General features: G+C 37.9%; 1 protein-coding gene across 3 annotated transcripts in view; it reads right to left on the minus strand.

Annotated features, from left to right (window-relative positions):
- The window catches only part of LRBA (LPS responsive beige-like anchor protein), a 418,626-nt gene that overhangs the window by 268,909 nt on the left and 131,991 nt on the right, over nt 1–17,726 (minus strand). For all 3 annotated transcript variants that reach the window (XM_064450320.1, XM_064450319.1, XM_064450321.1), the window contains exons 35-36: nt 17,538–17,602; nt 6,156–6,264 (exon numbers count right to left, since the gene is read on the minus strand). In XM_064450320.1, coding sequence (XP_064306390.1) covers nt 6,156–6,264; nt 17,538–17,602 — 174 coding nt within the window. The remainder of the gene's footprint in view (nt 1–6,155; nt 6,265–17,537; nt 17,603–17,726) is intronic.

Here is a 17,726-nt window from a genome sequence, read left to right on the forward strand (position 1 = left end):
GCGAAGAAAGGATCAGAAAAAAAAAGAAATAAAAAGGTTGACCTTTGTATTCAGCCATAGAAAAACCTCTCACAACCAATCCTTCACCTCCAAAGCAATTTTTTTCTGTCGTTTTTACAATACCAGCTTAGAAGAAAGACAGCATCACTGATTTGCTCGTGATTTGTTCTGTTACTTATACCATCTCCTCTTAAAAAAAGGAGTGGTCAGGCACCAAAGAGGAAGACTTGTCTTTGTCCAGGCTGCTGAGTTGTAAGGAAGAGCCCTCTGGAGAGGGTGGGAGGTTGCATCTTCCCTGAGGGAAGCTGGGCACCTCCAGTTTGAAGAAGCTTCCAGAGTGCAGGACTGCAGAGGCAAAGGAGGGGTCTGCAATGCAAAAGGAGACAGAGACTCCTGACAGAAAGAAACAAAAATAGCCAAGCCAAGATGACAGATGCCGTTCTTGCCACCAGACACAAAAGTGGATGTGCAGATGTTTCTGCACAAATAGTGTTCAACACATTTTGTTTGAAGTTTCTGAAAGAGAGAGAATTGCCTTGAGAAGACACAGGGAGGAGAGAAAAGATTTCTTTTCAAATCTTTTTAATTTAAATCTATCTCACCCAGGCACTCAGAGTTTCCTGCATATCTAAAGTGCACAAACTGGAACAGTATGCAAAAAACCACGCCCTTGCTTTAGAGACTTTTCCTGTGCTTTTGGACACCCTACTTTATTGAAAGGCTATAGACACTTTCAATGTTCTGACCAACGCAGGGTCCCACCACATGGAGACACAGCAAAGAAAGGCCCAATCAGACCTTATGCAGTGAGTGAACATGTGCCACATTTGCTGCTGCTTCTCTGTCTCCTGCCTGTGAAAGAATTCATCAATCACCCGGACGAAGGGACAGAGCACACCCTCAGCAAGCCTGCTGATGATACCAAGCTGGGAGAAGTGGCTGATACACCAGAAGGCTGTGCTGCCATTCAGCAAGACCTGGACAGGCTGGGCAGAGGGGAATTTCATGAAATTCAACAAAAGCAAGTGCAAGGTCCTGCACCTGGGGAGGAACAACCCCATGTACCAGTACAGGTTGGGGGCTCACCTGCTGGAAAGCGGCTCTGCCGAGAAGGACCTGGCAGTGTTGGTGGACAGCAGGCTGACCCTGAGGCCAGCGATGTGCTCCTGTGGCCAAGGAGGCCAACGGTATCCTGGGCTGCATTAAAAGAAGAGTGGCCAGCAGGATGAGGGAGGTTATCCTCCCCCTCTACTCCAAACTAGTGAATCCACATCTGGAGTATTGTGTCCAGTTTTGGGCCCCCCAGTTAAAGAAGGACGTGGAACTGCTTGAGCAAGTCCAGCAGAGAGCTACGAAGATGATCAGGGGGCTGGAGCATCTCCCTAATGAGGAAAGGCTGAAAGACTTGGGTTTGTTCAGCCTGGAGAAGAGAAGACTGAGGGAGGATCTTATTAATGCTTAGAAGTATCTAAAGGGTGGGTGTCAGGACAATGGGACTAGGCTGTTTTCAGTGGTGCCCAATGACAGGACAAGGGGCAATGGGCTCAAGTTGGAACACAGGAAGTTCAACCTAAACATGAGAAAAAACTTCTTTCCTGTGAGGGTGCCAGAGCAGTGGCACAGGCTGCCCAGGGAGGCTGTGGAGTCTCCTTCCCTGGAGACATCCAAACCCCGCCTGGATGTGTTCCTGTGCCCCCTGCTCTGGGTGTGCCTGCTCAAGCAGGGGGGTTGGACAAGATGATCTCTAGAGGTCCCTTCCAACCCCCACCATTCTGTGATTCTGTGTAATTGATAGGTGGACACTTCTCAATCCATTTCTGGAAGGAAAACATCTGTCCTGTACTTGCAATGAATTAAGAATCAAATAGGAGTGGTACCTTCCCCTCTGAACCCTGTGTAACTTTTAAAATGCTACATGACAAATACTTTCTTGCATCACATTTCTAAAGGGCAGTTGTTCAGCTCAGCAATGCCTTTCATAGTATTACCTATTTTCCTAGGTTTTTCCTTCCTCTTACAATGACCATCCTTACTCTATTTATAACCAAATACTATGCAATAATATATAACTACAGAATTTTGTTATGAAGTTTTTCTAAATTTCCCATTGCTTTCTCCTGCATCTGTGTACCCCAAATACCAGACTTCAGTTTTAAACGATGACAAGATATTTTGCTTTTTATTTTAGAACTGCCATTGCCTTAAAAAAAAACCAAACAACAAACCACAACACCAAAAAGAGTGTTCTCCAATAAATTATATAAGACTATATCACTTTAGCACCATGATGCAAACCTGTCCAAAATCTGACACACATATTGCAAGGCTCATTTTTGTCATGACTTTTAGAAATGGGAGAATTAAAACGAGGTAGCAGTAAACATACTACATACCTTTAAAAAGAAATTTGAGGGTTGGATTTTTGCTGACCTAATGTTATAATGGAATATTTTATATATGATCTGAAATACCAGAAATGCAAGTCTGAATAAAAATGAGAAATGGGCAACAGTTCTTGCCACACTTCTCACCTGTCTCTGGATCTTCATCCTTCACTCAACCAGCCTCATCTCCTTTCTCCCCATAGGTCAGTTGGCCAAGCTTGCTTCTGATCTGAACCGTGCCTGCTCATCTCAAACATTTAAAAAAAAAAAAAAAAGTTGCAGTTTTGCAACTAGTAATTACCACAATCACAAAATCCTTTGAAACATGATCAAAACCACATTTGCATATACCATTCTTAAGGGCTAAATGTTATAGGATCACACTATTTTCCAAGAACCTGTTTAATCTCTTTTGTTGTACGCAGGATCTGTTCACTTTCTTCAACTATCACAGCAGGAAAATTCCTTGTCTTAGGACACTATTGGTGTAAAATATTTACATCAAATTTTAAAACGAATTGGAAAAATTCTGTCGTGGTTTAACCTCAGCCAGCTGCTAAGCACCACACAGCTGCTCGCTCACTCCCCTCAGAGTGGGATGGGGGAGAGAATCAGAAGAGTGGAAGTTAAAAAACTCACGGGTTGAGATAAAGAGAGTTTAAAAGGTAAAGCAAAAGCTGCGCATGCAAGACAAGCAAAACAAGGAATTCATTCACTCCTTCCCATGGGCAGGCAGGTGTTCAGCCATCTCCAGGAAAGCAGGGCTCCATCACGCATAAGGGTTATTTGGGAAGACAACTGCCATTACTCCAAATGTCCCCCCTTCCTTCCTCCTCCCCAGCTTTATAGGCTGAGCATGACGTCATATGGCATGGAATATCCCATTGGTCAGTTGGGTTCAGCTGTCCCAGCCATGTCCCCTCCCAGCTCCTTGTGCACCCCCAGACTGCTCGCTGGTGGGATGGGGTGAGGGGCAGAAAAAGCCTTGTAAGCCCTGCTCAGCAGTAACTAAAACATCCCTGTGTTATCAATGCTGTTTCCAGCACAAATCCAAAACACAGCCTCATACCAGCTACTAAGAAGAAAATCAACTCTATCCCAGCCAAAACCAGCACTAATTCAAGCAGAAAAATCACAACATTATTTATTAAAGACATGGCGTCTGGTTTGCGAAGTCTCTGAGCTGTAGATCTCTATAAGATAAGGCAGAATTTATGAAAGTAGAGCCCATCTGCTTCCTTGTACAATTGCTCTTTTCTGGACATATGCCATGGCAGATAGGATATTGCATTCAATAGACTGACCAAGCAGAGTCTCTTTCCTGACCGGAAGAACACCATCTTCCAACTCATTTCTCAAGAACAGATACAAGATGAAGCAGCAAATGAAGGAAGCAGGTGCATGCAGGTGACCAAACCACACCAGTCAGGCTAGCCAAAACAATCTTTAGCTTTGGGCTCATCATCTGCTACTCTGTTTCCTTACAGGTCCTTAGGTTGGAGAAATGAACCAGATCAAAGACTGTACCAATTGTTTTGAAAGCCCTTTTCTCGTATTTGCGAGTCCTTCCTGTCACATGCCTGTAAGTGTGTCATGACATGAATGTTAGGACTGAAACACAGGCATCAACATCGACAACCATTGATGCAATGAGAACCTACCTACCAGTTGCAATACACAGCACATCAGCAGCCCAACACAGCAAAGATCCATTCCCATTAAGTGATGGAATGACTCCAGTCTAATCAAGTGACAGATCCATTTCTGGGCACAACAGAAGAATGGCAAGTTTTCTATAGCCTGGAGCACCACTTAAAAAGGCTATGAGGAACACCATGGATCAAAAGTACCATTGTGCTAAAACAAGTCAAACACACTTGACAGGACATGTGAAAACCACACCATGCCATGGATGGATGGAACACAGTACACAGGAATTTCTGATTGTTGATGTGATACTTGTAGATTCGAACGGATGTGAGTAACGGTTCCTCCTTCCACAAAAGAAATGTAATGCCGACTGAAGTCTGCCACAAGACATCACAAGCACTAACTTGTGAGACACCAGGTTTGTTACTGAAGCATTTGGTAGAATCCAACTGTTGTATATCCTCAATTTGCACCCCTGCAGAAGTGATGCTAGATCTAAGTTTTTCCAGCCAGTAACAAAACTAAACTTGATAAACAGACTGCTGCTATTTTAGTACACTAGTTTCTGTTTAGGTTCAACCTGGTGAGTCAAACCCCTTGAGCCATCATACAGAGACAGCACAGATTCAAAACAGCATCAACTTAAAAAAGTATCAGCCAACTCTTATCCTAGAGAGTTGTCATATCAAAACTCAGAGCTATATTAAAAATGTAAGCTGATGCTCAGTGTAAATTTCTTCCAGACATCATAAAAGGTGTCTTGAGACTGAAATAAGGCTAATAGTGAAGTTGTCACTGAACAACTGTATTCATTGATAGCCCGTATTTATATGACAGAACCCTTCACACAGATTTCCCACATACACGCACCTTTGCAAATAGTTTGCATGTGAAGAAAAGAAGTGGGCTGTTCATCTAATGCCATGTCATGCATGGAGCTTCTGCATAAATCCAGAGCAAAAGATGTCAAGTATGTCCCACTCCAATGATTATCAGGCAATGAAGTAAAAAGATGCACTTTTCATCTCCACAGGACTGTCGCCAAATCCTTGATGTAATAAATGAAACATGCCTGCTATTTCACCATTGCAAAATGGTACTGTAGATATCTTACAACATCTCTGTTTGCAGGAGGGGGTAACTAGCTCTAGATGAAGTGCAGATATGTTATTAAACAACGCACAGCTTGAATCCTGGGGCCAACACAGATGACCTTTAGAACATAAGCACTGTCTAAGACAAATATGCTTTCATCTTTGGGGAATATTTTTTCAAGTAAAGATTTAAGAGAAAAACAGTTTAGAAATACGTTAAGCACAAATGTGCCTTCAATCTCTTAATGCTTCATTTTAAAAACAAAACCACAAGTAGTATCACATGTCAGAAGAAAGACTAAGTACTCTTTAAGCAGAATATTAGTGAATTTAGTCAGATTTAGCTTCATTTTCATGTAAACAACCCAATAATTAAAGCACAGGCAAATGAGATACGTGATGTAACTGAGATGCAAACTTGGAGGTATGACTAAAGCGATTCACAAAGAAGGCTTATATTTTTGTTACAAGTCTATAAAAACAAAGACCATTATTTCACTTCAGAATCCCTTAAGTGGGATGAAAATACAAAAACATAACAAAACCACACTGAGGCGTGTAAAACAGAGGGGAAATGGTTTTAGAGATGGATTAAGTGAAATAGCAAATGACAGAAAAAAAAAGTAATTTCTCATTTCTCACATAATAGACTGTTATCATTTCTCTTCAGTAAGGTGTTTTTTTCAGAGTTATATCTTGATTGTGACACTAAGCAGCTTTACCACATACAGTGATATTTGCTTTATGGAAAAGAGCAGCATTGGTATGATAAAATTCCTTCCCCCACAAACTACGGTTTGCCGATTCTGGCAAGTTCTGAGCTGCTCTGCACAGCCTGTTTTTCCATTAAAGTTAGTGGCAAACTATCAAAACACCCTATGACTGCAAAACGCTTTTCAGGATGGAACCTCCTGTGCCTGGAAAGCCAGTATCACACACTGGAATCCTCACACACGGTGGGCTTGCTATGTTTTGGTGGGGTTTGTTTTGTTTGGTTTTGGTTTTTTTTTAAGATTTAATTTCTTACCTCAAATTCAGCATGGCGGTTAATATCCTCTGCTCTCTGTCTGCTCAAGATAAATTCTGCTTCATTAGCCACTCTTACCAAATGGTCCTTCATGGTTTGACTCAGCAACCTGAGGACAAAGAATATTTAAGAACTGCCTTGAGAGAATGAAATTCTACAATAGAAATCTGTAAATATAGTATATATACAAATATTTTGAGCTCTGTACCATAACTGACTTTATTGTGTTAAGAAAATGGTATAAATAAGGTTGAAGGGTAATTTTCCGGCAACTAGCGAAATTGTATTTCAACAGTAAACCAAAGAACGTATTAAATAAAATGTAAACACTCTAGACAGTCATTTGTTTTACCTGAAACATAGACATGTAGGAAAATCTTCCACGTACACACAACACAAGCTAAAGAAAAGTAAGCAGTTTATGCATATAAACATCCACAGTGAAAGCCCTAATGGCTGATGTAAAGTCTAAATAAAAAAATTGTGAATTGCACTGCAGTTTAGTTTTTTCTCCAAATGTAAAATTGGAATTTTATGGTAAGTATACATTTAAGTAATATTTTCAGGATTATAAAACATCCTTAGTCTCACAAATGAAATGCTAAGATAGACATTTTTCCAGGTTATGTACAGAATAATGCTGTAATTCAATCTGAGATTTGAGGCCTTCATAAACCCCAGTTTATGAATGGCAGCAGAGCTGACAGATTGAATTACAACCCAATTATTCTGTGAGTTCACATATTGTTACTAAAAACATTTCCTTTTTAATTAGTTACACTGGGATTCATAAAGTTAAAGCTGACTATACAGGAGCTACACTGTTTTAGAAGGTGCCCACTTCCACAGGATCAGTCAAAGATACACCAGATAAATCCATTACATGCTATACTGGTTAGGTTTTCAAAATATCTGTTACTGAAGTGCCTTTTTTTTTTTTTTTTTTAAAGGTTTTCAGTTGCTATTGTAGAAAAGAGTAGCAGAACATAAAATTACTTGTTTGCCTTGCACATATAAGCTAACATACATTTCAACAAGTTCTGAGTCTACCGAGAGCCCTTCTTTACAAACACATGATTTATTATGCAGGATGCTTTCTAATGTCTACAATGTTAATTTTAACCCCTAGGCTTCTTTATCTGAACTACCTCCATCTGTATGTTTGATAGTATGATCATCAGTGCTCTGCTGTCTCTTTTCCTGTGCTCTTTACAATTCCACACTTGCAGCAAGCTTGCAGGTTACAGGCCTGCTCCAATGAGAAGAAATCCAGAGGCAGAACAACACCTGAGCTCTTTGTTCTTTGCCTCTCTCGCTACAAGGCTAGGAAAACTGCAGCACAACAGCTAAATGAGGCCTTGTGATCATGAACCAGTTAAGTCAGTGGATTTGTCTCCCCATGGATAGAGTCTTGAAAAAAGAAATATGCACAATTCATCATTTGAAGCATGACTACACCTTCTGTTTGAGGTGGCTTGTAGAGAAGCAGCTGTTTTAGAACCACTTTTTTTTTCCCCCCATTTTTTTTCTATTTTTTCCATTTTTTCTATTTTTTCACTTTTAGAATGGAAGTAGCTGTTTATCAACAAACATACATTTTGGCCAATGTATCTGCATGCATTAGTGACAGGCTTTTTTACTTTCAAAAATTTGCAGAACCAACATTGCTGCAATAATGTAATTTCGATTTCATAAGTTTTCATGGCTTAAAAAAATTTGGGAGAATAAACTAGTTAAGAAGGCATTGTTCATACCCTGAAAAAGGAAACCCCAAATCTCTGTCTCTAATAATTTACTATAACGTTCAGCTAAAAATAAATCCCTGCCTACAAATCAGCAGCAAGAAACTTTGTATAACCAATTTCATAGTCTGGGCAAATTCCAAGAATTTGATTCCCCTCTTTCTCCAGGATCCCCAGCAGCACATTCAAATCTGTCACATAAGCATTTAAATAAACATTTTTTTATTAAAACTAAGAACTGTCTAAAAAAATACTCACATATTACGATATCGTGTGTTACAATTTATCTTTAACACAGTTGGACAGTATGCCATTATTTTCCCTGGGTTTGTCAATACCAATACCTTCTGCTAACCTGACTGGACTTTGAAAAATACTAGTTATTCTCTAAAAGGTCCACTTCCTTCATCTGTTCAAGAAAGCACCCTATATAATAATTGTTTTTAACAATTCACAACATGGATCTTCCTTTTTATCTACTAAGCGTAACCAGTAAGCAGTCCAGTACATAACTGGCTGTACACTGGCACTTACTATGCATTTGCAGAGATGATGGATGTGTTCCAAACAAAGCAAAGAACTACATTCCCTCACACAGGAACAACATTCTCAAAACATACTAGAAGTGTACCTAATAAAAACAAATAGCTTTTGAGTATCAGAAAGAGCTTGGTCTCCTACAGATCAGTTGTCACTTTTGTCACCCCCAGCTCTCCTTACTAATCCCTCACACTTTTCTCATCTTCTGTATGATAGTCCATATAGGGCTAGGCCAGCTAAATAAAACTTACACATGGCTTTGCAGATAAATCCCAGCCAAACTTGTCATTTTCCACCAAAAATTCTTATGGCTAACAAGTAAGGAATTGCCCAAGCTTAGCATAAGCACCTACTGGTAACTTCAAGCTGTTTTCAGAAAAGGTAAAAGCTTCATATTATTAGGTATCAATCATTAAAAAATTACTTCCCTTCTTGCAGATTGCCAAATTCAGCAACTAAAGGTCTTCAGGAGGTGAGGATAAATATTATTTACTATTACAAATGAAGCCTGTATGAAATAATTTACTGGTTTATTCCATATGGCAGCTGTGTTCATTATTTACATTCAAGGACTTAAAATGTTAATCCTTCTTTTCAGTCATCCTTTCCAAACACTGCATATGCTCAGATTAACTTTCTTCTAAGAAACAATTCAAGTTATATCATTATCTAGGTCCGTTGGGATTTTCCTTATGAGAACAGCATCCACATACATAGCATGCCACTCAGATTTCTATTTTCAATTTACCTCTTTAAGTGTGGAAGTTAGCAAACTAAACATATATCTATACATAAATGTAATGATGGCATGATATAACAGAGGAGTCTACAGCCATCTTTAAAAAACTCAAAGGCAAATACCAGCTCTCAGCACCCCTATAAATGAACACACCTCTGGGTTGTATGTCTAAAATGAAGTTTTAATCATCTACTTCTAAACACTAATTTCAGGAACCTTGGCAGCTGCTACTTTTCCATTAGAGGCAAACAAAATGTTGAATAGAAATTTGTTAAGTCTAGCTTGCTGCTTGCAATAGAAACGACTGTTTTCAGCTGAGTAGACCGCAGCTGAGGCAAGGACAAGAATCTGACCCTTGAAGAAGTATTAGTTCTTAGTATTAGCTCAACTCCAAAGTACATACAACACATTTTGTACATATGTGAGTGGCTATAAACAGTATTAACTAGAACAGGTAACTTTATGAGACACAAATGCTTTCTTCTAAAGAAAAGAAAACATGTTCAGAAAAATCTGATTTTCCTCACTAAGACAGTAAGTACACTTCATGAATATAAGGGATCATAATGGTCCTTTTTGGTACCTGCTCTGGCCTCCTAAACAGACTTGATCATGCATGTTTTCCCCAAAATAATTTCAATTTGCTCTATCAAGTTTTAGCTTCTGTTTCAGCTACAGCATAGCTTTCACAGAGATATTCCAACTTATTTTTTTAAGATTTGAGGTTATTTTACACCATGTTCCCCTGGAAAGAAGTTTTATAATAAGGTCATTAGCATCAATTAAAAAACAAAACAAAACAAAAAACCCAACCACAACTACTTCTTGTCTGTTTTATCCTGCTTTTTATTCCAGCAACTAGAGCACACTAGTTCTTTTTCTGTTAAATAAAAAGTCTACCTAAAACATCTCTTTAAAAATACTTGTTCTCACAGCAAAAGGTTATCTTTTCCTTTCTTTGACTAAACAAACAGATTAATTGAATTTGTTTTCCTTCTCAAAGTATGCACACCCAAGCTGAAAGAGAAACTGAAGTCTAATAACTTCCTTCTTGCCTATGCTTCATAATCCCTGTATGCAGACCCATGGATCATGTTTGTCTTATACTACTATCTCATGTATCTGCTTATTCCTTTCAGTGTTACTGAAAGTGTTGAACCAAAATCCTGTTGAACATGGTGGTTAACACTCCTCCTCCCCTGACAGATTCCCTTCTGGTTTGGCTTTATTTATGACAAGTTATTGATTTAGGATTTTTTTTCTGATCTTTAACATGAGAAGAGAGTGGATGGAGTGTGGATGGGCATGTTCTGTAGAAGTTCGACCATAATACCTATGGGGCTAAAGGCTCTGGATACAAGGCTTGCAGTGCACACCAGATTCAAGGTCTCAGACAGACTTTTCTTCCTTTGTCTAAGCACTTTCCTTCTGGACTAAAATATTTTAAAACATGTGATTAACTTTGAAAAGATGAACAGCCTAGTAAAAACAAGCAAGGGGACAGATACCATGCTGGAATTTAAACATATACTTGCATACTTTGTTGGGTCAGGAATGAAGTGCTAAACCACTGAGAGGAGTTCCAGCCAAATACATGAGATATTCTGATTTTTATGGTTATGCTGGAAGAGAAAACTATGAGAGACAAAGCAAGAAATCGTCTTACTCTGATTTCTGGCTGCTGAAGGTTTAGATGATCAAGTAAAAAGTCAAGTTTCTCCTTACAACAAGCAAAAAGAAGAGTGTACAAGAGGGAAAAAATGGAACAGAAAAATATGCGCAAGCAAAGAAACTGAGAGATGCATAACTTCTGGGTTAGTATTACTGATATCCAACAATTATCAATTTTAGTCAAAATACGGAAGAAGTTTTACAGGTGACATTTACAACAGCTGTTTAGGCATAAATCTCTCAAAGTACTACAGGGAGAGATTACGCATGTTCCAGACACTACCACAACAGAGAACTCTGAGACAGCCAAGAAAGGTAAGCTTTCCTACTTGCACTCCTCATAAACCAAGCATATAACAGATTCTCTTACTTCAAAAGGAGATATGTACTACATGGATACACGCTGTCTTTTATGGATTCTGACCGCTCAATGTGCTAAGTGTTGGAGTTACTGCTGCAAAGGAAGTTTTACAAATGCCTTGTGGAACACAGATACTTTACAGATACGCTATTCAATCATCAAAAAAATACAGACATGTCCATAAGGTCCTAAAGACTGAAGCCTGAACACACTTACCTCCTTAAGATTGGAGAGGAAAAAACGAAAAAAGAAAAAAAAAATCCTATGCTGACTTGACATGCAATAGCATAAAACTTAGCAGCACTCAGAAAGGACAGCTAGGAGTGGACATGCCAATCCAACCTTTTCTATCTAGGATAGCCACTTAGGACATGTCAGAGCCTAGTGAAAACTGATCTGAAGTTGTGTCCACTTTCTGAGAGAGACTGCGTGGTAATACAACAGATGATGTCTGAAAATTTTCAATCAGAGAGCAATAGCACAATATATGTATACACTCAGAGTGCAGTATAAACATCATCTTGTTACTCTTGCATTAATTTATTTTTTAAAAGCAGCTGTTACTAAAAATTTTCTACATAAAAAAACATTTAAGAATTCCCAGGCACTCAAGTGTTTTATGATTTTGCTTTTTCACAGACCCAGAAAATTAATGACATTCTTGCAAGCAAAACCTTCCTTTGCCACATACATACCCTCCAAAGTTACTAGTATCTCCAATAATAAAAGCTTACGTTAATTTTTAATCATTAAGACATAGTTCTCCCCAAAAAGCTTCTGGTTACTCATTAAATTGCAGCAAAGATCATATGCTTCCAGTTACACAAAAATGATGCAATTTAAATCCATGCACAGATGATCAAACAAAACCCAGTAAAATAAAAAACTGTTTTAAAAATGGTTGTGCATGTCACACTATACCTTAGTGCACACACACACGCACAAAAAATCATGTAGTGTCAAGAACCCCACCTCAAGTCACTTATCTGTCTCTGAAACACATCCAGGCTATACTTTCTAATTTTCAGCACATTTAAATGCTGTTTAAAGTTTAGCTTAATGATCTGCTGTAGTTCAAATTCACACATTAGCAAAGCTGCTTCTCCTATGAAACCAAAACAATAACATAAAAACTCAGAAAATAAAACACCAAAAATCTCTTTTACAAACCCCACCACCTACACGGAATGCGTTGCTAAAAATACTAAGCAAGAAAATGTAGGAAACGCTTTTTTTCTCTTACAAATCAAGACTAAGGTGCAGGTTCTGTGTTATCAGAATCTCAGGGCAAGGAGGCTGCAATAAGGGGAGCAGACTGGTAGTAATCAATTCTAGTTTGGACATGACTACATTTATCATTTTTTTCCTGAGCCTTTTCTGGTCAATTATGCGCAAAGTGTAAGTCTGTCAGTTATCATCCATTTTTTCATTAATAGCTGTATTTTTTCTAACTATTTTCCATCACAGTAGTTGCTCCTATGGCAACACATTCTCTAACATTCATTCCTTGAGAGTGACCACACTATTGCAAGTGAAAGACAATTGAATGGGGCAGCCTACATCTGTCCCCTATTTTCCGTTAGGAAAGTGAGTAATTGGCCAGCTAGTTTGATTGCCAGCTATTTCAATATTAAAAAATATTTGCATCTATGGCCAGTCAAAAGTAATATATACAATTTAAGAAAAGGAACAGCAGGTGACATATGCTGGAATTTCCTTAGTACAGTTCCTTCTAAAAAAAAATGTAATAGAAATACAGATGATTACAGCATTCCAGATTTTATACTACTGGATGTTATTCACTGGGAGAATAATACCAGTTACATCTGGTTATTCCTGGAGAGGTTTGGGCCTTTTTTTGTTAGGTTGGTGGAATTTTTAGTTGCTAAGGATATTAGATTTGCATGCTGTCTGCCTTCCTCCTTCTCGCAGTAACTTTTGAATTCATTGGATAATTCCAACAGAGGTTTTTTAGGAGAAGGCTTGAGTTTCTCAAAAATATTAATTTTATTCAAGTTTTATTTCAAACAGAGGACAAAAACCTTTGCAAGGATCCTTTTAAAAAAAAAAAAAGCTGTTTTCAACTGCACTGAAAGCCATAATAGGAAATCCAGTACAGGAGAAGAATCCTCTGATATGGCAGGAGAATTTTGGATTTCATTCCTCATTAGACACAGAGAATCTAGCAATGAGAAAAAGCTATAGAAAAACAAACATCCTTAGTTCTGCTTCTCCTGGATACACTTGCGAATCCTTAAGTTTTGGTTTGTTTGTTTTAGTTAAGGATTTGAAAGGGCAAAGGCAAAGGAGAGGAAATTATTCATGTATTCTGCCAGTTCAAAGAGGTTATCTTTCAAGCAAACTTTATGTGACAGTTTTTTAAAGCAACTGCTGCCTGAACATTCATTTACAGATGTATAAAAATACACGTATAGAACACAGCACTTAATTCTTCGGATGGCCAAGAAAACTGTGCTTGAGATAATTAAAATTAAGCATCTTCAAGAGTCTCTTCAACTGAAAATTGGAAAGAATAATTGCTGCAGCATGCTTAGGAGACTGATCCCTCAACCCCTGCCATGCCAAACCCATTATCACCCCAAAGGGGATAATAACTGTCATGCCTAGTCTCAAGCTCGAGTACGTTTGTTAGTGCACTAACTGATACAGAAAACAAGGTCTAGCATAAGAGATGTTTCACACTAAAGTGTGCTAATGAATCAAAGCGACAGGACAGAGTTTTAACCTTCACAGAGTAAATGAGTTGTTCACTAACTAGTCAAGTAGAGGAAGTAAGAATCTAACAAAAGAGACATTTGTACATGCAAGGAAGTAAAACAAAGCTGCTTTTTTTTTTTTTCCCCAGTTCAGAAATAACAGCTTGACCATCTCCTGCACAAGGAGGAAACATAATTAGTTCCAGAGTGAAAAAAAGGAATCTGTCTGGACCCCTTGGAAGTCTCCAAAGAAGAGGACCAGCTATGACAGTGAACCAAATCGCGCCTACAGGATGGTTCCCGTGTACAAATTCCCTCATCAGTAAGCTCTCGGATTGAGGCTCCAAAAAAGACTCTCCCTAAAGGGAGGGCCCAAAGGTGAAAGGCAAGAACAAAGACTGAAATCTAGACTGACAGAAGTTCAGCAGGCTAAGGAAAATGTTTCGCAATCTAGACTTCTGCTGCACAGATGGCTCATTGCATAGAGAAACAGTGGGTACAAGCCCCTTTTTAACAAGATTTCAAAGAGCGTCAATAGTGTTCCCAGACATCACAATAATAGTGAACAATACTTATCCATTTTTATTAAAAACAGATTAATGTTCAGTGTAGCAATATACTGAAACTGACATTTCTTTTCATGCACAGAAAGATGTTATTTTCCAATATCGGCTCCTTTAGCTTTTCACTTACATTCTGTACCTTCCTGGTTTTCTACAGTCTTGGTTTGGGTTTTTTTTTCCACTATGCCTGTAGCCTGGCCTTCAAAAGACTTCAGCTGTGTATTTCAGTTTTAGGTAGGTTTACAATTCTGTGTTTTCACATACTAGTCTCCTGTTTAGAGATTTTTTTTCAGTTCAAGATTCAAAATTTCACTGGGCACAAACAAATCAATTCTGCTATACATGTGCAGTGGACCTGATATATCTGAAAAGCCTGGGAGCAACTATATGTGTAACACATTAGTTGCTAGTGAACATGATGAAATTCAGACCAACACATTCTGAATGCAGCGCACACACTGTAGATCTTATGAGTCCCAGAGGCAAACTTCCTGCACATATTTCTGTCCAGGGAATCCTAGCCAAAACATGGCAAGCCTAAACATAAAACTTTCAACTGCTGTGAGAAAGAGGTACATTCATACCTTTCACATAAAAGCAAAAAATACTTTTTTAAGCAAGGATTTAGATCTCTTCTTATAGACCTCTTTCTCTTTCAGAAAGATTTTTCAGTTGTCTTATTTGCCTGATAAACAAAACCAGCAGAACACACTACAAACTGAAATATCCTCTGGTATCACTAGTCAAAAAAATAAGTAACAAGCATTGGGAATAAAACCCTGATTTACAAAGGTTATAGGGTGACCAAGACTTTCTCCACCAAGGCAGCAGAAAATAGCAATTCTGTGATGGCACAAACTCTAGGCAGTTCTTCCAGTCAATTTTTTTTTTTTTTATTCTAACACTGAACATGTCATGGTACCCCACAGACATCCTTCCTTGCTGAAATCAGTTCTGTCCTTTGTACAACTACCTTGTCTTCCTTTCTTGAGTACTAATAGAACAATTTTAAAATCAAACTTTTATTATACAATTATGCTGCTAAAGTCTAAATAGATATCATGCAGCTATTTTAATTTTTGAAGTTTTAATTAAAAGATTTCAGCTTTTGGAGTTTTTAAGATTATAATGCTATGGCAAAAATACATAAAACAGTAACAAATATAACAAAACACAAGACCTGAAATGTTTCAGTTTAAGTGTTAGTATATGTGCAAGAAAAATAATGTGCAAACTGCATAAAGAGAATAAAAGAGTAGTGCTGGAATACAGTTCATGTCATATGAGGGATAATAGTTCCATTTTAGTGAATGCTGAAAAGCCACAAACCACCACAATGACCAATTCAGCAATAACTTTAAAGGCTCCTATAAACAGCAATGGAGGAAAATGGAGATAGATAAAAGGAGCCATTTTTAAGAAATTAATCCCCTCTCCTCTTCCCCATAATGAAAGTTATGTTCCCACTTTTTAAAAAAAACAACTCTGCTATGAGTCAGAAATGAAATGAAGTAACAATTACTTAGATATTTTCTGCTAACCAAAACCACACTTTTCAGTCTTCAAGGGATCATTTGTCCCTGAGACAGCCACTCTGCTGAGGCTAGACTATAAGTTATTGATGTTGTTTATGGAGGTGGGGGAGTGATTCCATCTGTCTGTGATGGGCACTGCAGGTTTTTAACAGAAAATAGTCGATTCCTAACAGTTTACTGCTAGAATGCTCTCTGAAAGCTTGACCTGGACAAGCTGAATAACTACTCAGTAACTGCTACTTACAACTCAGTCGCAGCAACTGATTTGTCCACGATAATCATCTTACACAGATGAATCTTACATTGTGGTTTACATGTGTGTGGGATCTCTACGTTATCTATGCTAATAAAACATTAATCAAGGGCCAAATTTATAGCAGGCACTTTATAAGTAAGGTCAAGACAGGTCAGCCTCTCATAATAGGAAACAACTACTGGCTAGATCTTAACACTGTAACTGAACACCCTTGTTACTTTACCTTGGCCCTTGGGATCAAGACTAGTAGCAAAACAGGGTTGGTTTTTTTTGCCTCAGAATGGTGTTTCCCTCACCATGAACTGAAATGCAACCATTAAAATGGTTACTATTTTTATGTATCTTGAGAATATCTACATATTTTAAAAGAAAAATCTCAAATGGCCATTTCCCCTATTCTTACAATGATAAAAAGATATTTATATAGCATTTTCATTTATGTAATAAATGACTTTGGTTTTAATTCAGTACCTGTCCTAATCCTGTAAAATGTATTTTCTATTGGGATTCTTACTAGCTCAAGTTACTCACTAACAGAATCTAGGATTAGATAAATGGCATTTCTTAAAATACTCCTTAGCTAAGTCATTAAGACATCTTAAAAAAAATCCTTTAGAAAAAGTAAATATTGCTCTTAGTCTGCCTCGACAATCGATTCCTAATCAAGAAAATATTGATGGTTCTGAATAGTCACTACAAGTCAAAGAGCATGGCCTCATCACCCGCTCTGTCATTTTCTGTAAGTCCCAGTAATATACATATAGAGTTATGGATAGAACATTAAACTAATTGGTAATATTAACAGATTTTTTTTAACCTTAAAGGGACTCTCATCCTTTCTATTTTATGAGGTAGATAGATAGGAAATAAATGAGCAAACTGGAATCTAATTCTTGAGACAGAGGCTTATCTTACAATTCCTAGCTATAATGTCTTCCAAATATCAATTCCTTTCCTCAAGAGATTAGTTGAATACAAATTATAGTTTCAATGTTAACCAGTGCACAAGGACAGGAAGAAAATCCATGACACACTGATAAGTGAAATATTTAATCAAACTAAAAAACACACTGATTCTGCAAAATCCCATATTCAGTATTAGAACTGAACCAAAGCAGTAAAGAATGTGAAATCATACTTGTAAAACTAAAAGGAAATGACACAAAGAGAGGCAAGAGAAAAATTCTTTAACAAAAGTTTTAAGCCACACAACTTCTTGAAGGCTAAGGCAGAGGTGCTATCAAATACTGTGACTTACCTTCCTTCATTGACAAGCTCAATAAAAGCAAGGCCAGCATTCTTTTGGATAGAGTTCTGCCACTCCTGGGAAGAAAACAAGAGAAAACTAATTGTATAAAGCCAAAACTAAGAAAAAACATTTTCAGCTACAAAGTCACGCACTTTTCAATTTTAGCAACTTACACCACCATCAGCAAACATATAAAGC

The sequence above is a fragment of the Phalacrocorax carbo genome, chromosome 4 (genome assembly GCF_963921805.1).
Source record: "Phalacrocorax carbo chromosome 4, bPhaCar2.1, whole genome shotgun sequence".
Taxonomy (NCBI): domain Eukaryota; kingdom Metazoa; phylum Chordata; class Aves; order Suliformes; family Phalacrocoracidae; genus Phalacrocorax; species Phalacrocorax carbo.